At 42.5% G+C, this 27,421-nt stretch overlaps 1 protein-coding gene across 1 annotated transcript; it reads right to left on the bottom strand.

Annotated features, from left to right (window-relative positions):
• Positions 1–910: 910 nt before the first annotated feature.
• Positions 911–27,092, bottom strand: MIDEAS (mitotic deacetylase associated SANT domain protein). The gene is made up of 13 exons (XM_009900588.2): positions 26,999–27,092; positions 22,463–24,155; positions 18,041–18,361; positions 16,755–17,103; positions 16,243–16,309; positions 11,663–11,805; positions 10,724–10,827; positions 9,219–9,294; positions 7,992–8,080; positions 6,937–7,086; positions 6,561–6,737; positions 5,998–6,194; positions 911–4,988 (listed from the first exon to the last, which is right to left on the bottom strand). Exons 2-13 carry the CDS (start codon positions 23,918–23,920, stop codon positions 4,775–4,777), a joined length of 3,345 nt encoding a protein of 1,114 aa, XP_009898890.2. The 5' UTR covers positions 23,921–24,155; positions 26,999–27,092; the 3' UTR covers positions 911–4,774.
• Positions 27,093–27,421: the final 329 nt, after the last annotated feature.

Genomic DNA, 27,421 nt, shown 5'->3' with positions numbered 1-27,421 from the left:
AGAACGGCAGCCTATAAAGCTTGAATTTGCTCCCACTGAAAAGACAGCTGAAGCGGAGATGTTCAACTTAACAGCTCAGCATATGCTGCTTTTTTTCTGAACAGCAAATGGGGATCAGTAAATAGGCTTTTAAACAATGGGAAATACTGAGCAGAGGGTTTTAAAATGGAGAAATCAACAAAACAGGTAAGAAATTTTTTTAAATCATAGTTGGAACAATTATGATTAAAAAGAATACTGTGCTGCAAGGAAGAACTGCTCACTGTAACAAACCTTCCTGCTTTCCTCCTCTACTGCAGTACTGGAATCAGTGTGCAATATAGCCACAATGTTTGTAGAATCATAGAATCAGTAAGGTTGGGAAAGACCTCAAGGATCATCAAGTCCAACCTATCACCCAACAGCTCATGACTAACTAAACTGTTCACGTGCCACATTCAATCCTTTCTTGAACACCTCCAGGGACAGTAACTCCATCAGCTCCCTGGGCAGCACATTCCAATGGCCAATAACTCTCTCTCTCTGTGAAGAACTTTCTTTTCACCTTGAGCCTAAACTTCCCCTGGTGCAGCTTGAGACTGTGTCCCCTTGTTCTGGTGCTGGTTGCCTGGAAGAAGAGACCAACCCCTTCCTGGCTACAACCACCTTTCAGGTAGTTGTAGAGGGCAATGAGGTCACCCCTGAGCCTCCTCTTCTCCAGGCTAAACAATCCCAGCTCCCTCAGCCTCTCCTCATAGGGCTTGTGCTCCAGGCCTCTCCCCAGGTTTGTTGCCCTTCTCTGGACATGTTCAAGTGTCTCGATGTCCTTCTTAAACTGAGGGGCCCAGAACTGGACACAGTACTCAAGGTGTGGCCTAACCAATGCAGAGTACAGGGGCACAATGACTTCCCTGCTCCTACTGGCCACACTATTCCTAATGCAGGCCAGGATGCCACTGGCCTTCTCTGCCACCTGGGCATACTTCTGGCTCATGTTCAGCCAGCTGTTAACCAGTACCCCCAGGTCCCTTTCTGCCTGGCTGCTCTCCAGCCACTCCGACCCCAGCCTGTAGCGCTGCATGGGGTTGTTGAGGCCAAAGTGCAGCACCTAGCACTTGGACTTGTTAAATGCCATCATTTTGGACTCTGCCCATCTGTCCAGCCTGTCAAGGTCCCTCTGGAGAGCCCTTCTACCCTCTAGCAGATCAACACCTGCTCCCAACTTGGTGTCATCTGCTAACTTACTAATGGTTGACTCAATCCCCTCATCTAGATCATCAATAAAGATACTGAATAGGATTAGGCCCAGCACTGATCCCTGGGGGACACCACTAGTGACTGGCCTCCAGCAGGATGTGGCACCATCACTCTCTGGGCTCAGCCCTCCAGCCAGTTCCTAATCCAGTGCAGAGTGCTGCTGTCTAAGCCACAGGCTGATAGCTTGGCCAGGAGTTTGCTATGGGCGAATGCACCATTAAAGAAAACCTCTGACTTGTTCTTATCAGCACCTCAACAGCTTATCATTCACAAGAATAAAAATCACTTTTACATCAACTTCCTAAAATAGGGAGAATCAATCATAGATGTGGTGGATGAAAGACTTTAACTAAACACTTGCATTCAAGCATCATCATATCTATACGAACATCAATTTGGTACCAAGAGCAATCCTATAATTTGCTTCCTAAATCTTTATATTTCATTTCATCTGATCATTTCTTTGTCTTCATACCTTGCCATACCACATCTAAAACTACTTCAAAGTCCTCTGGGCCATGACTAAATGTTTGCTCATTATCACCATGTAATACATACTGAAGTAAACACAGGTGTTACAGAGAGCAAAAGAGACTAGGCAGAGAAACATCCCCGTTTTCTGCTCCTACGAACAGTACATTTCAGCACAAACCTCTCTGCAGATTTGCTTTACCAGACCTTAATAGTTGAGCATCCTTTCTTCTGGCTGGAACTACACCTACTAGTCCATACTGCCTCTTGATTTTTCCTAAGCATCTGCTCCTGATCACTGTCAAAACCAAGACCTGAAGCTAAACACAGCTTTGGTTTGTCCCTGTGTGAACAGTATCTGGTTTTTCCCTAGGGGATTACATACTGATGGATTTTGCAGTGTTTAGCAAGGGCAGCAAAAGCATTTTTCTGACAGTTTGATTAATCATGTTTTAGCTCTGAAGTTTAATCAGATCTCCTCTCCAATCCAAAAAACCAATCTGTTTTTGTCATGTTTCTCAATGTGTGCTCATTCCACCTCCATCTCCATTTCTTTGTGTGTTTCTAGGTCCTCCTAGTCTTTGTTAAGTAACAGTGCACCACCATTCTGCTGCTGCACCACTGGTATTTCAGGCATTACATTCATTACAACAGTGTAACAGTATCTACATCACTTAAAGCCTTTTCTGAAATACTCTCAAGCCCTGCTGGTTTCTGAACTGTTCCACTGCAGTTCTCAAGATCTAGAAACCACTGGCAACTTCCTAGAAACATATTCCAGAACTTTAATAGCATCACTGCTTTTTACTGAGATTAATCCCAGTACTACAAGTGGACCGTGAGGATTAGTGTCTGTCCTGGCACAGTGTGCTAAAGCTTCCGTCCTCTCAAAAGGCCCTGGGAGTAACAGCAGACAAGATTTTTTCCTAGTTTACAACAGGGGAAAGGTAACATTCAACACTGAAACTTAAGAGAAAGGCTGATTTGCTTAAGCTTCTTTTTAAAGATTAGTGGCTTTTAGTTCTCTGCAGTTCTTAAATGATTTTAACTGTTCGTGACATGCCATCTGCTTCCACAGTCTAGTTAGTCAACGAGGCCTGTGCATGCAGGGGCTTGGAACAATCACCCAAGTAGTGAAAGGTAACCTGATTTTGTTAGGAATAAAAAAGACAACCTTGGCAGAAAATTGAACACTTCAGAGGCAAAAGTGTCAACAGTGGGGAAAAAAGTGCAGTCCTTAGCGATACTCCTACTTATTTTTAAGAGTAGTGAGTGTTTCTGCTGTCAAGGAAGAGGATTTGATCCAAAGGCATACACATGTCAAAGCAAACATGGTACAATACATAAGCTCCCAGACTCAGAGAGAGAAGCAATTATGGTTGCACAAAACCACAGAGCAGGAAGAGGCTGCCAGATGGCATGCTGGAGTTAAATTCCAGGCTAAGTATGGGAAGTGATTCTGTCTAGTGACTTGAAGGGTCAAGGTTTTTAAAAAGCCAGCCAGTCAGGAACCCTGTAGTTCATGCACAGCAGCTTTCCTGGGATCCCTGCTTGGGAATGCGGGAATGATTGGCTCCTCTGGTATTGCACCGCTGGTGCAGCACCCACACAATCCCACCACCCACGAAAAGCTGGGGGATCAGCACCACTTTCCAGCACTGGCTATAGGCAGGGAGCTTGGCAGCTGGGCTGGGAACAGATGGGCTGGGACTGACTGCCTGAGAAGCACAAGGAAGTGATCCAACTCTTTGAATCTTGAGGGCTACAATGACATACAGGATAGCTTTGCATGAATCTATCATGTGTCACCTGGACCACTTCACTACTTCTTAACTCTCTTTCACCAGCAGGCTTTTGGTGGCTAGACTTTTTGGACTATTAGCATGTGTCAGTTGTGAAGGAAGAGTCAGCCTTTCAGCACAGGACAAGGCTGACAGAAGGACAACCCAGCAGGCAGTGCTGTCCAACCACTGCTGCGGAAAGAGCCAACAAGCTGCTTCTGCATATGCACATTGTCTGACAAGAAGTATTTGGGAAACCAGATCCCCACCACACAAGCTCCTGATGATGGTAATTTCAAAGCATAAATGAGGGCTGCAACAAGAAAGAAATGAACATGTTTGGAGGTAAAAGCCATTCACAGAGGGATCACTGCTGGAGATGAGAGTCCATTCCTCCCATCTCTGAGGTGCACACAATCCACACATGAGGTGGTCTTGGTTCATTTTCATTAAACAAACTTGCTCCCAAAGTCAAAACCAGCAGTTTTCATTTCAAATTGCACTTGTAAAGCCAAAACTACTTTCCCTTAAGTTAATCAAAGACAAACTATTTTGTTTTCCAAGATGAGTCAAGCTGCAAGGCCTGTGGCTACTCCAATCCCACAGGGTATTTTTATATCCATTGATGCATTCTTAATGGCCTTGAAGAAACCACTTCAGGATTTATTTTGAAAACAAGAACTTCCTCAAAAGGGAGAAGAGTGTCTTGCTCGTCTCACTTTTTGTTAAGCAAAAAGTGCACACCATCTTTCCACAAAACTTGTTGGCTGCCTGAGTAAACGCTTAGAAAGGCAAGAAAGTGTAACAGGAAAGAGAACTTACTGAGAAAGGAAACATCTAGAAATACCAGTGTCACAGTAATTGGATACGCACAGTCCAGAGCAGAGCATCATTTTCTTGCTCAAGTCTGGACATCTTTATATCCAAGAGCCCTGTTACGATTCTTGACAAGCACAAAAAGAAAGGTCTGACTGACCCGAGAGAGAACTTATTTCCACTGCAGGTGATATTGTTCTGTTATGTACCTCAGGTATCACTATAAATAGAAAAGAAATCTTACTGCTTTTTTAAAACAAAAAACCCAACCAAGTTGAAACAATCTTTTCATCCACCATTCTGGCTTGGTCAGTACTGGCAAGGTGAAGTGGAACACGTATGAGGAAATGGCAGCACTGAAACTGAGACCTGATGACTCAGGTCAGAAAAGTGCAAGCAAAAAAAAAAGTGAGACCACTGAGAGGGAGATGGGGTCCAGCCTTGCTACTCCCTCCAATTCTGGTCTGCTGCTATATCTCTCCATCTTCATCTGAGCTTGCACTGCTGCTTCCACTGCTGCTGTTCCCGCTCTCGCTGCTCTCTTCCTGACGGGCCCGGGTGTGGGCTGCCGCTGCTGCTGCTGCCACTGCTTCTTTCTCTTGTTGCTTCAGTGCAGCTGCCTTCTTTTCCTGCTCCGCATGGCTTTTCATGTGAGCACTGCGACTCTTCACCTTGTAGAACACTCTGAGGAAGCACACACACACACACATTAGCATTGATCTCTCCTACATTAATTCTCCAAAAGAGCTTCTGCTGCTCCAGACTCAAGTTTGTGAGCTTCAGCTCAGGAACAAAGGTTGGGCCTGTAATAGAGCACCTGCAGCAAACACCACTTTCTGACATGGGGCTCCAGCACTAGGTGGAATGCTAGCAGAAGATCCTGAGTGCCCTGAAGCCCCTCTCTAAGTTTCTTAATATGGCCACTTCCTCTTATTTCTCCTTTGGCTCTTAAATATTCTAAGTTCAGAGGGGCAGTGCTGAAATACACATGATGCTTAACACATCAGGGCTCTGGATTTTAGAGATTCCCCCTATGCTGCAAAAATACTTGAGCTTTTTTCTTCTGACTTAGCAGTTTTGTGATCTATCTCCTTGCCTTTTGCTATAAATGACTTGGATTTTGCACCAAATGCTGCAAGAAAAGTTTAGACACCATTAAGAACCTTTGCCTGCTTCTCCTTTGTCTGTGGCCAGGATGTGGATGACTGCTTAGCTCCTCACAAGTCTAACCAGATGAACTGTGTTCCCACTGGCCCAATACCTGCTGCTTAAACACTGGCAGTGTCTTGTATTTCTGCATCACTGTTCATAGGTCTATATCCTGTTCTCAATGTGATCTAGCAAATGCAGGGACATGACTTGTTACACAAATGTTGGCATAAGAGGCAATTCAACAGCTGTTTGAAAGGGCAGCTTAACACTAATTACTGCACACAGCTGAAATGCAGGTGGTGTCTCATTAGGAAAAACAGTCAGCAGCAGGTTGTAGTATCATAATATCCAAGCTGTAGTATCACAATATCAATGTATGTAAAAATCCCTCATTTGCAAGGATTACTGGGGTAGCAAGTCATTAAAGTCACAGCCAATGTCTCTAACCTAGACAGAAGGAAAACATGTCTGAGAAGAAGCTTCCACAGGATATGCCTTACTGGAATTCTGTAACCACTGCTGGAAGCAGAGTTGCTCTTACCTGCCACATTTTTTGCATGGAAATGTGTTTTCTGTGTTCTGAGTTTTACTGGTAGCATCTGATTTCATCTTCTGTTTCCGCCGCCTCCTCTGGACTGGAACAGTAACAGCCTTTTGAGGCTTCACTGCTGTCTCCCTTGGCTTCCTTCCGATTCTGCCTGTGACAGCTGTCTCTCGACTCATATTGGCATCACTGGCCTTTGGAGAGAGAGGAACAATTAAGGCAAACTGAAACTTAAAACCCACCATCAGAAGGAAAACAGTGGCTGAGCAACTACATTTCATTTATTCCAGGCCATTTGAAGATAAAATCTTCAGGATATTTTCTGGGCAGTTCTCATCACGGGCCAACATCTGTACCAACCACAAAGGAATACACAGGGGTTTTTCCCTCCTCACTCATTCCAATTCTCTCACCACAGCATACAGTCAGTTGCTAGTAATACTCAAATCTACTTCAGTCCAGTGGAAACTTATATCTGGAACTGTCCATCTGGTATTTTCTATACTAGTTACAGAGTGAAGGTGGCATAGAAAGCACAACAATTACAAGGCAGCACTCACTGTTCCATCATCTTGTAGTGTCTGTTCATCTTTGAAAAGAACTCTGTTCTTCTTTCTGTTATCCAACCCTTCCTCTGCTTCCTCTTCCTCCTCCTCTTCTTCCTCCTCCATATGCTCCTGTTCTTCACTGTAAATGTCCCTTCTGGGAGGAAGAACACGTGCAAACCTATGGGAACTCTTCACCAAAAGATAAAGGAACCATTAATTTTGGCATAAGTAAACTTCATGTGACACAGGACACAAGTTTCAGAGTCTAGACTCATCCACACTTACCAGCAAATGAGACACCACATGAAATCAGACAACACACACACACAAAAACCAACCCAAACTTCACACTACAACCTAAAAGATGGGAGGGAAACTTAGGAATTACCTTGATGTCAACTTCAGCTTCATCTCTCATAGATTTCTCATTGCTGACATCTATGTCCCCAAAGATTAAGGTCCCATTCCGACCAATCTTCACCTGTTTCTTGTATGTGTAGTAGAATTCCACACACTGAGCCACTGTTTTGGTTTTTATCTGGTGTTTAAAAAACATAAAAGTTTGATGGATTATGTGACTTTAAAAAGGCTTATGAATAATGACTAAAAGGTACAATATTCTCCATTCCACCACAACTGCTGTGAAAACCTTCTTTCCCGTGACATACTTGCCCACAGGCCCCATCCCACAGCCTGTTTGCCACTGTTACTGAGAATTACAGGACCAACTTTCCAGAGAAAAGCTGGTCAGTGTAAAGGTGACAGAACCTGGCACTTTGTAAGCTTAAGGCACCTCTCAAGCCTCCAAAACATTCCAACTGAGCTGTCAGGTTTGAGAGCAGCCTTTCAGTTTTATGGCGGAGCTTTATTTTCCAGCAGCACTTGAGCGAAGACCAAATCAGAAATACCAAACCAAAAATGGAAAGGAAGGTTTGAAGCCCTTTCCCATTTTGGCCACATGCATTCCATACACACATGGTGGTATACAATGATCTGTGCCTGTCCATGTTTTCTCTGTCAGTGGTTTTCCTGGAAGTTTTGGAATATATTCTTCGCTTCTGGGCTTTTGCAACTTAACTGCCTTTTGAGAATTTATTCAGTAAGTAAGTATGCAGCTCCTGGTTTTGCACTCAGATTTCAGACTCAAGCTCCTTCAGTGATTTCTACCCCACTGAAGTGTGACAGCTCATGAAAACAGATGGGAGCATTCGGTTCAACTGTCACAGAAAACTGGAAAGAGATCCCAAAGGATGCATCGTTCACAGACCCTTCTTTGGTCCTTCACATCAGTAGCAAGGATGTGTTTCTTTTTGGTTTTATAGGCAAGATTTCAGTGCTTAATGCTGGGCTTTCAGAAAATTCTACTTGAACTCCCTGTATTAAATGCTCAACAAACAAGTAAGAAGGTATCACTGCTGTCATTCCAAACAAAAAGTAACTTACAAGCTTTTGGACCAAGAAAAAGTCTTTCTTGTAGATTGCAATGCCTTTGTTGAAAAGCTTTTTTTCAGCAACTTTCCACTTGTCTGATCCTGTAGAAAAGCAAGAGTTGTAACAGTTGCAATTTTATGTGTTTACTCTTCAACATACTTTTTATTCAGTGTTCACCTTAAATAAGACCAATGCACACATGCAAGGGTGCAGTTTCTCATCACACCTAATCCAGCATAACCGCAGATTGCTGCTTACCACTCCCCTACTGCTCCACTTCAGCCCTCTTCTCTTCACTTCATTTGTGTTAGATCTAGCACTCATCACCACAGGTTAACTCAGTTCAGCTTGCAAAAATACAGTCAGCTAGATGAAGTACGACATTCTCCAACAAAATAGCAAGGTGAATAGACACACTCTGTGTGGCCCAGTCATTAGATTTTATATAAGAGATAGTGGGGCAGGAGAACAGGAGCTTCTCTTTCAGCTGCAATCCACTATACTTTGAGATATATTACATCTCCAATATTGTTACTATCCTAGCATCCTTGTCTCTAATAAACACAATCTGGATTCTTCTCCAGTCTAACAGAGGTTACTTAAGTAGTATTTCCCAACCACTGGAGCTGGAATGTGTTATAATGATGAAATGTAATTTCTATGCTTTGCAGCACCAGCTATATTAGATGTCTCCCTGCCACCTTACATCAGATGTTTCAAGTGGCTTTGGTCACTCTAGATCACTGAAGTTGGTGTTACCACACAGCTGACTATTTCCTAATTAGGTGCAAGACTACAAAGGCAGTTTAAGGCATTTAAATCTTGCAGAAGTATTGACAAGCAGCAATAGTTGGCTGAGCTTTCTTCAGCAAGCTCCCTCAACTCCACCCTACAAATTCAGGCCAAAAAGGATGTGGTTCTGAGGTTAGCAGAGCCCTTCTTGTACGTAGTAGCTATCTTGCTGTATCCTCTGTGGCTGAAAGGATCACTTTCCCTTTTCCCCACAGAGGGAACCAGAACACACACATATGCAAATACACACATGCACATATTCTGAGAGATACAGCATTTCTTACATTAGAAGTGTCAATTTACAGGGGCAAAATTCTTGGCAAGCTATCATTTCACTTAACAGAGAGAAGAGTGGTCTTTTAATCTGATCGTAATGTCACACAGAGCAGAAAAGGGTAAAACAATTCCTTACTTCTAAGGAGCACAGAGTTATTCTAATTAACAAACCTGTGTAGTGATAATCTGCCAAAGGGTGGGTAGGTGATCGTACTGGCCTCTTCAGCAGCAGTTTGGTCAAAGCTTCCTAAGATAAACACAAATCAAATTGTTAATTTAATGCTGGGGGTATTAAAAGATCAGGTAATTGTTAATTCTCTCCTTTCAGTATTCAGTATCACTAAGGTTGGAAGAGACCTCAAAGATCTTTCTGGCAAGCTAACTGAAAAGAACCATAGCAGAGTTTAACACGTGGGACAGCTTTAAAAATCACACTCTTGACTAAGTCTTGGGTACCACAAGCAAGTGGTAAGTGGCAAGCTCTCAGCACCTCTTCATGTCTCTATAAATTGACACTTTCCAATACAATCACTGTGGTATCAGGAGAGAGTTAACTCCACAGAGACTGTGCAGCAGTTTCCTCTCACCCCCTGAAGGCCTAAGTTACATATTCAGATGCAAAAATGCTGCCCTAAATGATGTCTGCCTTAAACGTCCCAATCAGGGCAATCTTACCACACTTAACTAAGCAATATTGCAAAATAAATCAGAGCAGTCAAATGACTGAAATGTTCCACACACACAAAAAAAATATAACTCCTTTCAAGATGCATCTTACCTTGCCTTTAAACTGGAAGTGTTTTCAAAGTTAGCAGGAAGGCAAGGATAGAGTCATGAGTCCACTAGCAGTGTAAACTACCTTAGCGGTGGGCTCCTGCTGCCACGGGCAGCCCTGCTCCTTCCTAATGCTGGCAACAGCATTCACAATGGTTGGCTGGTTGTGGGAACTTATCTAGCATAAACCTAGCACATACACACAACAAGGAATTTTCATTTGTTCTCCAATGCAGGTCAATACAGTCTCACAAGAGTCAGTTCGGGTGCTCTACAGGGGGCAGGAGACAAGTAGCCAGGCAAAAGTGTGGGATATTCCTGACTGTGGGGCTGATTTATGCCAGGTTAAATCAACCTTAGAACTACAAAAGGATGACAACCCTGTGCCCTATGCTACACACTGCTTTTTTATAGAGCTTCCTGGGGTGTCAAAGAACATCTGTGAAAGTATATCATGTCTTACAATACTGATATAAAATTAGCAGCACAGTTCTACAGACAGGCACAAAGAAGTTAACCAGGTCTGCCAAGAATAAGAGGAGCAAGACACTGCACTTTACACCTCAGCTTCAGTCCCAGCCTATCAGTTTTCTTTTCAATGTGGTCATCTTCCCAGGAAGACAACATTTAAGATTCATTTAGCAGTCTCAGCTCACTCACCCTGGTAGACTGCCAGCCTGTTTGCCAAAAAGCCAAACATGCTGAAGTTGGAAATACACAAGGCAGTAAGTGAATGTGACATTGTACTTCAGGCAGAACCTGTTTTAGGGACATCCACGGGACACTAAACAGTGAGAGCCAGATGTGCAGGGATGAGTTTGCTCTCCTCTCAGGAAGGACAGGTTGTCTTGTCTTCATTAACATCTTTGACCACATCACAGTGAAAAGCTGGGAAGACTCACCAGAATGCTTCCCTTTGCTTCATGTAAGAAATGCAGTGCCAGCTCCTGGTTGGTTCCAGCCCCAGGAAAAATGCTTGAACAGGCAGCAGCTAGCAGGTTTTCCACTATTTCCAGAGGTATCAAATAAATTCAGATAAGAAGATTAAATTGAGTTTCCTACAGGATTCACATCGTTTATTAGCTCATTTGAAGCTGGGCTAGACATAAGAGAAAGTAAAACTCCAAGAGAAGTTGAATGGTCTTGCCAATTTATCTGGGCCAAATTTGGACACACAAACTCACTAGACCACAAAGTCAGCATTATTCTACAGGCAGCACTGTTTACACATGGAGTTTATTGCAAACTTCCTCCTCTTTACTACATCTTCTCATCTCCCTTCACCTCAGAGATCTCCTGAATTCCCCCTTATATTGTGAACTTCCATTTCACAATACCCCTTTTTCTTACTCTCATCAGAAAGATTTCTTCCAAACGTACCCACTTCCTCTTCCATTCAGGATTTAGGTATGTCACATCTCATGTGTACCAACAGCAGACAGTTTCCCAAGTCTGCTATCAGCTGCCACAACTCCCACTTCCTCATTCTGACTTCCTTTTACAACTTCATTTTTTCAAACTACTACTATGTCCAGAACATCCCCTGAGAGTACAGAAATGCATGTGACTTTCAAAGGAAGAGAAGGAAACTTCAGTGAGAGAAAGACTGCTCTTTGACTGACCACTAACAAATGGTTCCATTTTATTTCAACTTAAAACACAATCCTATCATCCTTCCCCCACCACATGCAACCCAATAGACAAGTTTTACTCCTAAGATGATTTTCAACATCAAACAGGTCTCTGGCAGCTCAGAGAAATTTTACATCATGCTTACAGTGGTTACCCCCTACAACAGCTGTGACAGTTCAGTCCCATTTACTAGCTTTCCACATTCTTACCATTTGCTTGGGTGACTTTGTTGGTTTCCAGGTCACCCCACGGCTGCCACACCAGCTCCGCATTATGTTCATCATCTGCTGCCAGAGATCTGTCTCGGAGTACTGGGATTTCTGCTTGAAAACGAGCTCCTACATTTATTCGCCTACAGAGAAGGTGAAAAGTAATGGTCAGGCCCCCTTTACAATATCCAGAAAGTCTCCATCTTCCCTAGAAGCACTTCTCAGGAAGAAACTGAAAGGTAGTCAGCTCAGGAATAGAACACAAACAGCTTTCAGGTTATGTTAAGTACAATTCAACAGGTAAGAGGTCTTACATCCATTACCAGTTTTCACTGGCTAACCGACAATGGTTCCAGTTGTATTTAAATTAGGATCCCTTAAGAAATCTAAAAGACAAACACCAAAAAACCCCCAACCACCCACAAACCAAAAAAAGCAAAGCCTAACCTATTAGCTTTCAATAGTCACCATTTTAATCACAATAATCATATCATGAGAGAGAGGCTGTCACATGGACTTCTCTTATGCTAAGCTTGCTCCCCATGAATAAGATAGGCAAGCCTGGCTTTATGTTAATGTTTTGCTACCCATAACTGCAGAACCACAGCATCACTTAAATCATAAAGGCCTTCTGAAGACTATTTATTCCAACTCTCCATTCCAAACAGGATCAAAGTTCAGGCTTTTATGATTATAACACAAGCTACTATCTTCTAAAAACTATTTCTAACAGCGGAAACCAAAAAGCTAAACCAATAAAAACTGTATTGCTCATTCTTCCAGCAACGATCTTGTACTTTTAGATTCCAGATGAGCAGACAGATTTCTCAGTGTGCAATCCACAGAGCACTACACCTGCTTAAAGTCCATCAACAGAGATTCTACTCTGTACAATCAGAGTGTTGTGCACAGACAGGTAAGAACCACTACTGGAAGACTGCCCTACCAGACTCGGAGGTAGAGCAAGTCTTGCAGCACAGCAAGCAGTGAGAGCATGGAGGGCCACTGTAATTGTTCTGCATCTCTTACTCAGTGGGTAAAATATGCAGAGAGACAGAGGTAGCTACACAAATTGCATGTTAACATAAATCCAAGGACAACTTTCCAAGTAATACAGTAAACTATGCATGCAATTCAGAGGTCCAGAAGAGAAAGCAAAAGAAATTGTCCAAGCTAAGTTAGTAAGAAAATCCCACAGTAAAGCAAGATATTTGAAAACAGCTGCTGCTCAGAGCACTTTAATTATATTTTAAGTCTCCTATTCTGAAATAAGGTAGCTATACTTAATGAAAAAGAGTTGCTCTTTCAGATGTCAGCCAACTAGCACTCTACTGGTAGCACCTGAAATAGTAAAGGATGGAGAAATAAGTTGCTGTTTTTTTCTTTTGAGAGAGTAGGTCAGGCAGTGCACACAAGATGATTAAACTCTGGTGTTGCTTCATTACAAAAAAGTAAAGTTCCCTGCCCAGGGCAAGGTTTGCCATAATTCTCAAGTCTTGGCTTGGTTCTCCCCCAGAATGAGGGGAAACAATTAGCAGATAAAAAGCCTGATCTAGTCCAATAAGTAACAAAAGCATCCAAAAGCAGTAACATCCAAAAAATGACAGCATCCAGACTTTTCTGGTCTCCTGCTGCTCCAAAATGACATACATGTCCATTGTGAAAGTGAGACCCTGGAAAAGATGTGGGAAGGAATTGAAACAACACATGTTAACACATAAAAAACCCCCAAGAATATTTATTCTGATAGGATGTTTTGAATTCCAAGATGCCTGTGGTACTAAAGGGTCAGAAAAGGCTATCACTTTCTATTATGGAAGGGGAAGAAGTAAACACTTCCATTCTTTTTTTTTCTGCATAATACATCACTCCAACATCGTCAGCAAGTATGCATCAAGAGATGTCATGAGCTGGAGAAGCCTGCTTTCAGAACAAATGGCTGACTTCTATTACACACACACAAAAAGAACTTCCAAACTATTTCTTTTGCACCTATAGTGGATTCAGATCTACTTCTTCAGGTTTGGGGTTGAGCGTTTGCAAAGCTGCAACTCGGAGAGGGACTTTGGGGTATTTGTTTTAGTCAACATTGTAAGTCAGCAGTGTGCCCAGGTGGCCAAGAAAGCTGATGGCATCCTGGCTTGCATTAGAAGCACTGGGGCCAGCAGGGACAGGGAGGTGATCATCCCCCTGTACTCAGCCCTGCTGAGGCCACACCTTGAGTATTGTGCCCAGTTCTGCACCCCTCACAATAGGAAGGATATTGAGGTGCTGGAACATGACCAGAGAAGGACAGTGAGGCTCATGAAGGGCCTGGAGCACATGACCTACAAGGAGAATCTGAAGGAGATGGGTGTATTCAGTCTGGAGCAGAGGAGGATTAGGGCAGACCTCATCACTCTCCACAACTACCTGAAGGGAGGCTGGAGTCAGGAGTGGGTAGCCTCTTCTCCTTGGTGGCAAGTGACAGGACTAGAGGAAATGGTTACAAGCTGAGCCAGGGAAGTTTAGGCTGTATGCTAGGAAATACTTCTTCACTGAAAGGGTTATCAAACATTGTAAAGGCCTGCCCAGGGCAGTGGTGGAGTCACCATCCCTTGGGGTGTTCAAGCCGTGTGTGGACCTAGTGCTTAGGGACATGGTGTTGACCCTTTGGTGCTGGGTTGAGTGTTGGACTGGATGATCTTTGATATATTCTGTGATTCTGTCTGAGGGGAATGGTTTACAATTTATGCACATATAAATGAGGAGATGCAGGAAACAGCTACCCAACACACTTATTCTGGCTTTTGACAGTCAAGACTAAAAATCAAATTATAAACATATTTTTCGTTTTAGTAAATGCTTTCTACTGTATTTCTTTTACACATCTACAAAACTGACCACAACAGGGCTGCACAAACTAGCTCTAGAGCAGCAAACTGATTACCTAAACAACATAGAATGAAACCAGTTTGTTAATTCACCTTGGTTAAAACTATCTACCTCTATAAGTGTCTGTTCAGTAAGGCTTAAGATGAGAGCAAGACAACTCTGCACGGAACTCCCTTTTGGCAAAAGGAGGTAAACTTCTGTTACAGAGTTACTATGGTTTGAAATGTCCAGCAACTCACTGGAAATTTTCACGTGCATCTAAAATTGCAGCTACCTTTGTGTCAAACTTCAGCAATTTTAACCAACAGACAACAGCCAAAGGCAACTGCACCATGGACAAGTGAGAAGATTAAGAAAACAAAAAATATTTGTTGAAGAAGAGGTTCCCCTGGCTTAGCGTGAAATGAAACAACAATAAAAAAGATGAATTAAACCATTTTCAGAACAGATTTAAACACCAAAGGTGATTATTTCCATGAAAGGGCTCGGCTTGGCAGGGATTTGCAAAGGTGGCAGGTGGCAATAATAATCTGGGTTCATTCACAATTGCAACATTTGCTCAAGACAGCCCATTGCCAAAAGCGCAGAAAATTCAGCTTCCAACAGGAAGCTAGAATGGTAAAAGGATGAGAGAGGGGGAGCAGGGAAGAAACATCTACAGAAAATGCACCAGTTATTTTTTAAAATATAAGCCATTCTGGAAGAAAAAGAAGCCTGGTATTTATTTGGGAATAGTTAGAGTTAAGTATCTCAAATGTGGCAGGATATGCTGCAGAGTTAGAGCAGAGAGTCAGCAATACAGAGCCACACGGGTGTTCTTCTGCCACACGTATTTCCACGTCACACAGATTTCCATGCCACGCATCATGTCTAGATTTCACAAGAGCTCATTAACTTAGGTACAATAATGAATTTAAACTACCATGCCACAGTTCTACAGCACTGAACTTCTGCTGTTAACACTCCCAGAGAGTTTACAAGGGCTGTTGTGCACAGAAGCTTACTGCTCTGTTTTTTTGTTGTAATTGTTGTTTTGCCTGGTCAGGTTTAGCAGGACTGGCACCAAGCCTAAGCTTGTAACTCCAGTTTCAGTATCTCCAGATCGTGTTCCCTGTTGCTGCTGGGTCCACAAGTCTGAACTTTCCCAGCACACAGTCAGCTAAAACAGACTAATGAAGCTATTAGCCAAGGCCACACACACTGTATGCAGTGGGCTGTAATGCTTTCAGACTGAGCTAGCTCAGGAGGGAGCAATGTCATGTTTACAGTTGCACTGCAGCTAACACATGACAAAGGGAACCCAAATCTGGCCAGGCCATAGCAGAGTGAACTACATCTTTCCACACTGTGTTTTGGCTTTCCTCTAAATCTTTATTTTCCCATTCTAAAGCAAACATACAGCATACAAAGAAGTGCTTGTATACAACAGAACAGGGTAGATCCACCTTTAGCTATCCAATAGTATTCCAACACAGAGACAGATGAGCAGTTAATAGAAAGCAGTTAACAGCACCACAATTACAAGGTGTGTTTGCCCAAACAAATATTATTTATTTTTATGGAGTGATTTTAAATAAAGACAGTTTATGTTCTGAGTCACCAACAGGGATAGCTTCAATGTTTCTAAGACATAGGGATCAGCTTAAGGATTTAGGAGGAGGAAAGGAAGCCTTTACTACCAGGCTAAAAATTGACGAAGCACTTACGGTTCAATGCTGACTGGGGTGGCTTCCCCCACTACTGCAAGAACAGGAGGGGTAACTTCTGAACTATCTGCAAGGAAAAGAAAGAAATGCTCAGACAGATCAATTTCATGTTTTATATCTATTCTTCACATGGGTTGTAACCCTAATCAGAATTCTCCCTCTCTCAAATAAGATACCCATATGCTAAAGGAATTTAAGACAACCAAGAACCTACCTTCCAGTCACCATCTACATCTTAGTAGTAACTACTTTCTGTTCCCTCAGTTCCAGACACTGACAATCCATTACAAGTGACTTGTCTATTCCTAAGAACGTCTGTAGGGGGTGTTGCAGACTACTTGTGAACGCATCTTAACATGCAAGCTTAGATGGAAGCAGCAATACATTTCCCCCATACCAGCTGCAGTCATTGCAGTTCCACACAATTACACCTCCTACATCACGATCTTCCTATTATTACATGCTTCCTAATCAAAAATTAGCCAAGAAATGAAGAATAAAGTAGAACTTACTTGATCTAAGCAGAGTTCTGTGAGCACTTTTAGGAGTCATTGGAGGTGGAGCAACTGGATGACCACTTGAAGAGAGGATAGCATTAAAATACAGCCCAGATCCTTCTCTCACTGGACTAAGAATTGGTGGAGGAGTGTAAGGAGGTAGCTCAAAGTTCCTGTCTGAAGGATGATCTGCCAGACGGACAGGTGACCGTAGGTGGCTCTGATATGGAGTAATGTTAGAATAAACGGGTGGTGCAATAAAGGTGCCAGCTTTTGGTGGGATGAAGAGTGGCTCAGGTCTTGGCCGCTGCTTTGGTTTTCGGGCAAAGCCCTCTGCTTCATCCTTTGGAACAGCATCTTCATGCTATTAGAAAACAATTACATATTTCATTTCATTTTAAAACCTTGGGCTATTCAAAAAACAGCGAGATGACAGCAATCTCTCAAGGCAGCACAAAATCTGGATATGGCATTGGAGTGTGTCTCAACAATAGGCACAAAGAGAAAGAGGGAGGAAGAAGATGAGGAACGGAATGGACACAGGAACAACTAGGTGGCAATGCTAGCTCTTAGTGCTTACAAAGTTGTATTTCACAAGAACTACACATAGGCATGGTTCAGGCTTCAGTTGGAAAGACGGTGATCTCATGGTAGCTTTAAAAAAAGGTATAACAGTACAGCAGAAAGCTGCTACAGATATAGGGTGACACCAAACAACAGTGAGAGAATGGACACATTTAAATTCACAGAACCCTTTTTAGATGCCTGCCATTTCGCTGGTATCTGAACGTCCAACTGTTCTTCCGAATGGGAGAGAAAAAAATACCAAAACCACACTCAACAGCACCACACTGAAGGGGAACACACACATACTGACCTTAAGAACCTCAGTAAAATGTTTCCAATTCCATGGAAAAACAATGTCTTCACTTTGCAATTTACTCATATACAGAGATATGTGCACTACTCAGAAGTTCTTACTAACAGTGTACATATGGAGAAAGTGCTTTTTACTTAAGACAATTTATTCCAGTGCTAGTGACCATCTGGCTTTAGTCATTGTTTAGCTGTAGAGCATTGTTTAGCTGCACTAATATTAGCATTAGTCATGAAAAGCTAGTGATGCCCAAATACATGGCAATATTATGATGAAAAAAAATAATCTACAGTCCCCAAATTACTTCTATTCCAAGTTCAAGTCTTTAGATTAAATTACTTTAATAAAAAAGCTTATGGATAAAAGCTAAGTAATTCAGTCTAACAGATTTGGCTCATCTTTGGGTTCTAAAGTCTATCCATACCTGATTTGAGGTTTCCATGTTAGTATTACGATTGGATCGCCTCCGAGTGACTATCACAGAAGGTTTGCGTTCACAAAGAGCTCGATCATTTGTTTGGCCTTTCTGGAGCTTTCCATCCTCAGATTTTTCCTTTCCAGGGTTCTGCAAGTCAATTTTTCTCACTGGCACAGACACAGGAATGATAAGAGGCACAAGGCTGTTATCCTCTCGGGCTCTTTTGGGAGCTGGTGAAGAACTGGCAAATTCCACAACACTTTTTGCAGCTGTAGGTCCTGAAGCTGCTAGCATCACACTCTTCTTCTCTTCTGAAGTATCCAGTTCCTGAGAAGAAAAATAGATTGCTTAAAAGTTCTGTTCTACTTCCATAATAAATCAGATGATGTCTCACTTTCAGTCTCTATCCAGTTTCTCAATACAATCTGCAAGCTGTAATGGATTTGGAAAAGTGTTACTGCAGGCAAGAGAATCCTTCACAAAAGCATTACCAGAATTAAGTCTCATCTACTGAAATATTTGTATGCATCATCTTTCAGTATCATTTCACTGCCTATGGTCTGACATTTTATTTTCCAGATGAATTTGTGCCCTGCCACACAGCTTCCAACAAAGGGTCTTCCGTTTCAGTAATGAGCATAAGCTGCAGGTTATTAATTCCAAATATTGGACTTCTGGTATAGAAAGACTGAGCCAGAATAATCTTAATTAAATCTCTCATATAAAAATCTGAGCTACCTTTGTGCTGTGTTGGGTTTTTTTTTTCCCCCAATCTACATGGCATAAGCAGCTTTCCTGATTGTAACAAGTCATCTACTAGAAACAGAAGCCTACTTTGCTTAGTACAGCTCATACCTCCAGCAGTAGCTCACATACGGCTTTATGCTGCTATATATGGACCTCAACTGATCAGGAAATTTATGCTGTTATGACCCTGTTACTGAAGCCTAGTTAAACATCTGGGATAGCTCTGGGGTCTTCTGGCAGTGAGATCCACAGCAGCTAGTTTTGCACCACTGTTTAGAGTGGTGCAGTCACACTACGTTCTTCAGATCAGTGCCAAGAAGTCTTGGTTAATCAAGTGCATTTTCCTCCTGGTGTAGCTGTTACTAGCGCAAACACTCTACATGCTTTGTCAGTACCTGAGAGAATAATGGCAAAGAAGTAATGTCGGTATCAATATGTGAATGAGCACCAATTCTGACCAATCTACAAAGCTCAGATACTTCCTGTGTACTACACAGATCTCTGCAGGTCATAAACTGATGATTTCCTGATGATGAGGAAATTATGGCATAGAATCCCAGAGAAGATATCATTTTTCTTTGGCTGCATGATCAGTTAAACATGATCCTTCTGTTTTCAAGATTGGGAGGTAACCAGCAAAGAACTCACTCTCTTGATGATGGAAGAGATGACCCCTTCAAGAGAAGAGTAAGGAGGAGACCTGATCAGTAGCAGAGACAGGGAAAAGTTGTCACTAGAAATTTAATGTAAATAGTTGAGACACCCTTAAAGATACTGAGGTCCATAGCAGATCTTTTCTGGTCGTGAAAGATCACACATACCTAAGGTTTACTAAGAAGAGACACGATTGATTTTGGAATTAAGCTATTTGTTTCAGATCTCTAAACAGTTTCACAACTGTCTGACTATGCTCAGAGGCAAGTAGAAAGGAGACACTGAGTAAGGACAGGACCTTCACTTGCAGAACTGCTAAGGGATCTAGAGTCCCCCAGAAGACCCACAGAAACCCATCAATAATTTTGGCACTGATCCTGTCTATGCCTCAAGTGGTTTGTAAAAAGTTTAGAACTCACAGACAAAACCCAGTTGTGATAGCTGGAAGAACTGCTTCACAGCCACTGCTCTGATCAGACAAGAAACCAAACCAGCCTTTGAGCAACACCTGCTCATCTGGTGTTTTCTGCCATCAATCTGTATCATCTTGCTAATAGTAAATGCAGCTTCTCTTCGCAGTGAAACTGAAGCTTATTAATAAAGAAGGTGAATCCAGAACTGCAAATCCACAAATACAATTTTTTGTTTGGTTGGTTTTGTTTTGGATGTGGCAGCTGGTGTCCTGCTCTGTGCCAGGAGAAAGAGGCCAGGTTACTAGAACCTACGTCTCCCTTCAACAAAGGAACATTTAAACCCAGACACTCTTAAGACAACCATTTCAGATCTGAGAAATATTTCCTGCACTATTAAACAAATTACACCACTGTTTTGATTGTAACACTTATGTGTGAAATGAAACCATAAAACTAAGAGTTGAGAATGCACTGCAGCCTGTAAGCAGCAATTAAGCTTGCACCACTTGAAAAAGGCAGGTACAGTATGACAGGCAGCTCCGGTGCAAAGCATCAGTTGTGACACAACAGGCAGACAGATATTGCTGATGAAGTGCACACACCTGCATTGGAATGCTCAAAAATCTCATTTAAATTGTGAATTGTCTTCTTTCACCAATAATTTAACCCTATGGCCTTCTTACAGGCTCCAGGTTGTTTGTAACAGAAAGACACTAATAAGAAAAACAGACCATCCTCCACCAGAAAATACTTCCTTGTTCTCCCTCACATGAAATCCAGCTCCCTTGAAGATGTAAAATCCATCAGACCTCAGGTAAGAATTTTAACATCTTTCAAAACCTCATCCTGAAAGCCTGAAGATATTTGAACATAAAGGGTTCATCTGCTAGTGCCATCATGGAAACAAATAGGCTGCTTGCATAATTACAAAGAACAAAAGAGCATCTATCAAAACACTTCCGTTTGATCTTTAGGTTATGAATTTAGCTGGGAGCAGACATGCCTCCAAAGGGCCAGTTTCTTACTTGGCCTCTCAGAGTCCTTTCCTAAATGCTTCATGTAGCTCTTCCTTGCCACTGTGATGGTGATCAGACTGCAGTGTGAGTTCTGGGCCTTCCTGCAATATAACCATACCACAGCTGGGAAAGCATAAGCAAGTAACTGCTCCTGCTGCTACCTACTACTAGTTCTCTATCAAATCTGCTTGTTTCACTGGAGTTAGAGCAAAAAGGATTGAAGATAGTGTCAGCAGTCACTGTTTGCTGATGGCTGTGCAAGAGATGGAGCAGGCTGTGCATATCTCCCTCCTTGTTTATTAATTCTGTTCTTTCACTCAAGCAGTACACCCGTCTAAGGGAATGGAAAAACCAGCCACAGATCAGAGAATCACAGAAGCTTTCAGGTTGGAAAAGACCCTTGGGATCACCAAGTCCAACCAATAACCCTACTCTACAAGGTTCACCTCTAAATCATATCCCCAAGCACCACATTCAAAGAACCTTTAAACACATCCAGGGTTGGGTGACTCAACCACCTCCCTGGGCAGCACATTCCAGACGGACCAGGATAAAAGGTGAAGACAAGAAAGAGAGGCGATAAAATTCTCTTCCCTTTGCAATCTGCCTAGCAGTAGCTTCAGTGGCAAAACTGTACATGAAAGCAGGCTACACTCTAAGACTTGTACCTCAGCAGCCTCTGGTAAGAAAGTTTCCAAAGAGAAGCGTATCTTTGCTCCACTTGAGAGGCGTTCAATGAAATATTTGTCAAACCACAGCTAAAAGAAAACCTCAACAGAAAACAAAACTGAAAACAAACAAGAAAAGCCTACCCAACTCCAAAAAATCCCACCACTTGCCTTCCCTACTTTTTTTAACCCTGTTATCCTGCCATACGGAATACACCCCGCACAGTTTAGACTGAGAGGTCACCAAAAGGGCAGCAGTAGTGAACATAAGTATTTTCCTACAAAAGTGTTTTCCCACACAAGTATTTTCCCCATCACACCCTACATAAAGCCTACAAAGCAGACTTTGTCCTCAGGTTACCAATGTCAAAGCCTTTGCTGCAGGTCGTTCTCAGAAACAGGATACAGCTTCAGACAGACCTTTGTTATGCCTGGTGTAAACTCTTCACATGAGTGAGGCTTCCTCAGGCTTTCAGTATTTGACAATGTTGAACATGCAAATTGCATTATGTAGTTTTCAGATAGCACAATTCAGAAACACTACAGCTGCTAGAACTGGCAGGTAATTAGTACCCTTCTGACGTAAAAAGACTCCAAGTCAACTGCTTACACTTGTCTCTCGTAATTCCTGAGCAGCTCGAGGCCTAAGCTGAAAATGTCCGTAATTTTGGAACCCTGGGCTAAAATCACATTCAGTGTAAGCGAAACAAAATTGCCCCTAGGGGGTTTCACTGCACTAGATCTCTATTCTCCCACATCTATCAATCACAGTAGCTGAACTTACATGCCACTACTCCAGAGCTGCTCTTGCCATACTACAACACTTGCATCATGATAGCATTCTATCTTGCATATGGACATAAATTCCTATTGTTTCACCCCTATTCTGTAGTCTGAAGCATTCTCTATTGGTTAAGATGTACACCTTACCGTCACATTCTGAAGAGAAGCCAGCTCTACAGCTTTTTGGGCCAAAGTCAGCAAATTGGCTTCTTGAGAAACACGCCGTCTCCGTCGTGTACTCTGGATTACACCACCTCTGACACCCTGAAAATCATTAGTTCTCTGAGTGCTTTCTTCAGCTGCTGCTGTCTCTTTCTCCTCACCTCTACCGTTCTGGGCTGTGGCTTGCCGGTCTATTTCTGTCTGGCACAGCTCACTATTGACCAGGACATCCTTCTGTCCCAGATCAATTCTCTTGGGTTGCAAATAGTTGCCTTTGCTGTGGCCCATTGATTCGGGTGTCTGCTGTAACGGGACCTCCTGCTGATGTGTTTGCCAGTGATGCAGAAATAAATTGCTAGGTTTTTCTTCTGTCTGCTTGGAAGCCAACACTTCTCCTGCAGGTGTCACCAGGACACCTTCTTTGGAAAGTCTCCGTGACCTTCTTGGAAAGGGAATCTGGGTCTGAGGTAGCACAGTCTGCTGGTTCTGCTCTGTTAGAACCTTGAATAGTTCCTGGTTCCTCTCTGTTTGCTGAAACTGGTGTGCCATCATGCGATGCTGAGGAGCTGCAGCTGCCACATGTGGCTGTGCTATGGAAGAAGCAGTTTGCTGCAGACTGAAGGCTTGTGTGGCAGCCTGTTGCTGCTGCTGTTGAGGATAGAAATTTTCAAAGAGTTGTAGCTGGGGAAGAGCTTGCTGTTTTTGTTGAGCAGTAAATGACTGACTGGAAGAAGTTGGGGCTTCTTGATAGACATGTAACAATTCAGGAAGACCTTGCTTTTGGCCTTGCTGACCAAATGCAAGTTGGAAAGGCTGTAATGGCAGACTTTGACTCTGCTGCTGCTGTTTCTGCATCTGATGAAAAGAATTCATTTGAGCTTGCTGTCTGACCAGGGCTTGCTGTTCTAGCTGAGCCTTCTGGGACATCATTTGCTGGACGGCATCTCCATACAAGTCCAGCTGTGACACAAACACTCCTTTCTCTTGGTTTCTTTTCAGGGCTTCCGAGTGGCCATAGAAGGCTGGTGCACCAGTGTTGGAGTGGGGTCCTTTTGGGTTGCCCCCAAAAACCATACTGTGGTTCCACATGGAAGGGGGAGACTGCCAGTGGCTGTCACCCCTCTCTGGCAACCGATTGCCCATTACTGAATTTTGCCATTTGACAGGTGTTACTGTCTGGGACATCATCATTGATTCTGCTCTATCCTGACTGTAAACAGAGTTCATTAAAGCAACATTGTTAGGAGCACCTGTTAATCCTCCTGCCTGAGAAATCTCCATGGTTTGGGAGACTGGTATATTCCCACCAGGACCATAGTACCTTCCCTCCTTAAGCTGCTGCTGTGGTTCTTTAGATGACACAGCTATTTCCTGCTCATTAAAATAGGCAACTCGTTTCCCAGTCCTTTTGCTTGAAGACTTCTGCTGAGCCTGAAGATTCATGGTTCACTCTATTCTCCCAGCTGCACACACTGTATTTACAATCCACCCATCCCTGAGGTTGGGGGAGGAAACACACGGAAGTCTCTCTCTTCCATTCAGTTTTAGTAATAAAAAGCAGGAAAAAGGTCCAGATGAAAGTGCATCCACTTCCTTTTTCTTTGTGTACTTCTCCCACTTCTTTTCACTCTTATCCTCTGCGGTTCAGGGGTCAGTAGGATCCACTTAGTTACAGGTCCTGAAACAGAGAAGCAACTGCAATGAATCACCAACAGACAAAACAGGCATATAAACCCTCACATGATAAGCAAGCATGTGTCTGCCATGTTTCCCATGGAAATGAAGATCAGGATATGTGTAAGAAATAATACATGTGACCTGGCAGAATAATGTAAACCAAAGCAACTTACAAACCAGCTATCACACTGCATTTGCATGATGCAACTCCCAATTGCACAGAGACTTCTGACTAATCACGCAAGCTCATCCTGAAAGTTTTTCTCTTGAACTCCCTCTCACCTGACCAATTGCTTCTATGTCTTCTTGTATCAGAATAATCTGTTCTTAATCTGAATTTAGAAGGACAAAACAGACTGCTCATGACTTGCCAAAAGAAAAATAACAGCTCAGGCTGCATTTCCCAAAGATATGTACATGAAGGCTGCAGCCACACACAGAGTAAGATGCTCAGCTCAGTGTTTTGAAAGAAACAAAGAGGTGGCAGCCCATCATTCACACACCCCCCCCCGAGGCCAGTCATTACAGTTCCTTTCCAATTAAGAATTGCCCATCAAGCATCCAAGCACTGAAAAAAACCTGCTGCTCTCTCAGACACTTCCTTCAACAACTTAAGGCAACTGCTCCTGCTCAGGTCACACTCATGGAAAAGAAGTTCAGCCAGATTATTTACTGGTGTCCAGGAACAGCTGTATCAATGTTAGAGCAAAGCTGCATGCATAAAGAGCAGAAAGACTTCCTGGAACATGAAGTCTAGGATAATTCTGCTCTCCTCCTACACTGGAAAAACAAAAACATCCACAAACCTAGCCTTAGAACCCTAGTTTGCAGGATTGAAGTCTACCATGTTAATACATCTACTAGTATTTCTACTAGGACACCTAAAATCTTTTAGGAAGTTTAGTTTAAAATTTAATTCAATTCTTAAACTACAACTAGCACACAAGTCTTTATTACTATCACTTTTCAACATGCACTCCGTTCACTTCAAACATGCTGCCAATACCTTTCAGAAAGACTTTAACAAACTGATAAGCCACAATTCTTATTGCATTCCTTCTGCTATAAAACCAAGCTTGCAAGGAGTGAACCAGATGAGACTAGCACATGCATCCCCTCCATTGAAACCTGCAATCCGTTTCTCTCTGTCTCCAAAATGAAAATCAATGGAACGAAAGCACACAGCACAGTGAAGTTCTGTAACCTCAGCTTCCTCTAAACGGATATGGCTACAGCACAGATTTTCATACTGAAGTGGGGTTGGGAGCAGAAGATAAAGTTTAAATTAACTTACGCAACTTCCACCTCAGCAGCCAAGCTTGGCTTCAGTGCGCTGGAACCACGGGCCTGTGTTTCAGCACAAAGTGACTCACTTCCTCAGGCTGTTACATAGCTCTTCTCCACAAGCTCCCTCCCCCTTCACCCTGGCTACAAACAGTGGACCTCTGCCATCCCGTATCACAGCGCCAGGGCGTTCCTCCCTCCTCTATGCACAACGTCTCAGCTCATTTTCCAGTCCTCTCTCAACAGGACAAAAATAACTCTAGGAGAAATTATGGACACGTGAGATGGAAAAGTCTCTCTAAACTGCAACTAGTACACAAACAAGGATTTCATACAGTAAGTTTTTCCTATTTCAAAATTTCATTAGGAGAGAAAAAAGTTCTACAGCAGGAAACTTGAATCCCTGGTAGTAAACACGTAGAGGTGGAAAGGTTGCTACATGCCACTCAGCAGCATTAGTGTTATTCTCCATCCTTGTTTTCTGCAGCATCAACAGAGCTAACAGCTATGCCTCAACACCTCAGGTAACATAAATAATGACATTAGCTTACTTTCCAAAATCATCATCAACCTTTAGAAGTTCTATAGATTTTCTACATAGAACACAACAGTAACTGCCCAAAAGCAACTATCACACACAGATATCCAGAAGACCTTTAGAAAAAGAACTCTCAGGTTAGCAGGAAAGCACTGCACTAGCACTGCTCTCCAAACTTCCCCTTCTATGGACCTTTGTCTCTGTGTTTTCTATTACTAGATAGAAAGCCACCAACTGGTCTAACTCAGATTGGTTTAGAACTAACTGCACCTATCTAGCAAAGAGATGCAACAGAAGTATTAAGATGCAAAATACCAAATCAAGGAGGTTCAAAGCTAATCTAAAGGAGGGAAAGGAACATTTACTTCTGTATTCCCTACAAGGACCCCTAAAAATATTACATGCCTTTTACAGAAGTGATCTTGTCACTTGAGAAGACTGTAGCAATCGAAGCACAACTGAAGTTACAGCTGCACAAAACAAAGGACAGTGCAAACAACACTACTGGGTAGGAAGGAGATTTAAGGTACTTTGAACAAAACATGCTTATGGAACACCCCAGTTCTTCCAACTGTAAGCAGAAATAAATCCTAAGATATCACCAAAATCAAAAGAGGGTTTGGTGTATCCAGTATGAGATGGTTAAAGAAAGTATCACAAAATTAGCTTTTCAGAATTTTTTTCTACACAGAAAAATACCTTGTAGGTCACCCTAATAATAGCCCATAGTTTAAGCCAAAGTGATAGATGCTCAAGCTGCAGCATTACTATGCTCCAAAAAGCTCACCCTTGGCAGCTTTATTGGCTGAGTACTGCTGGCTCTATGACTAAGCAGGCTTCCCTCCCTGAGGTTAAAGGATGAGCTCACAGTATCATCATACTCACCAATTACCAGCTTTGGGTTTTGGTTTTTGCCCTTTTTTTAAGTTCTCTTTAATTTCAGCACAAGAGTCAGCCTGCAGCAGCAGAGTAAAATGGCAATATTTCCAGGCTGAAGTAGCACATCCCTGACCAAGTCTTACCTTTGAATACAGCACAGAGCCAGTTATGAGACCACAATTCCCAGAAGATACTGTGTCTTGCCTCCAGATACACTGAAATATTATGATACCTTGCACTGCTTTTACACTGCACAGAAAAAAAGGCAGAACCTAGCATCAGCATATTTTGGTTTAGTAACTCTAAAATTTGACATGCAGCAACACTGATTATTTTCACTTCCAGGAGCTTCCAACATGCAAGAATCTCTCTCAAACTTCATTCAGTTCAATACAAATTATGTCACCTCCTTATATATGGTAAGTATTTTCATATTGCTAAGGGACTTCTCATGTTGCAAGGCTTTCTCCTCCAGACCTGAAAGGAACATCAAACCAGATACACATATACCTAATGGGTACTTATGCAGTGTTTTCTGGAATGATAAAGCCATAAGTAACTTGTAG

Source organism: Dryobates pubescens, chromosome 5 (genome assembly GCF_014839835.1).
Source record: "Dryobates pubescens isolate bDryPub1 chromosome 5, bDryPub1.pri, whole genome shotgun sequence".
Classification (NCBI taxonomy): domain Eukaryota; kingdom Metazoa; phylum Chordata; class Aves; order Piciformes; family Picidae; genus Dryobates; species Dryobates pubescens.
The sequence above is the reverse complement of the archived record's forward strand: the minus strand, read 5'-3'. Positions and strand labels throughout refer to the sequence as shown.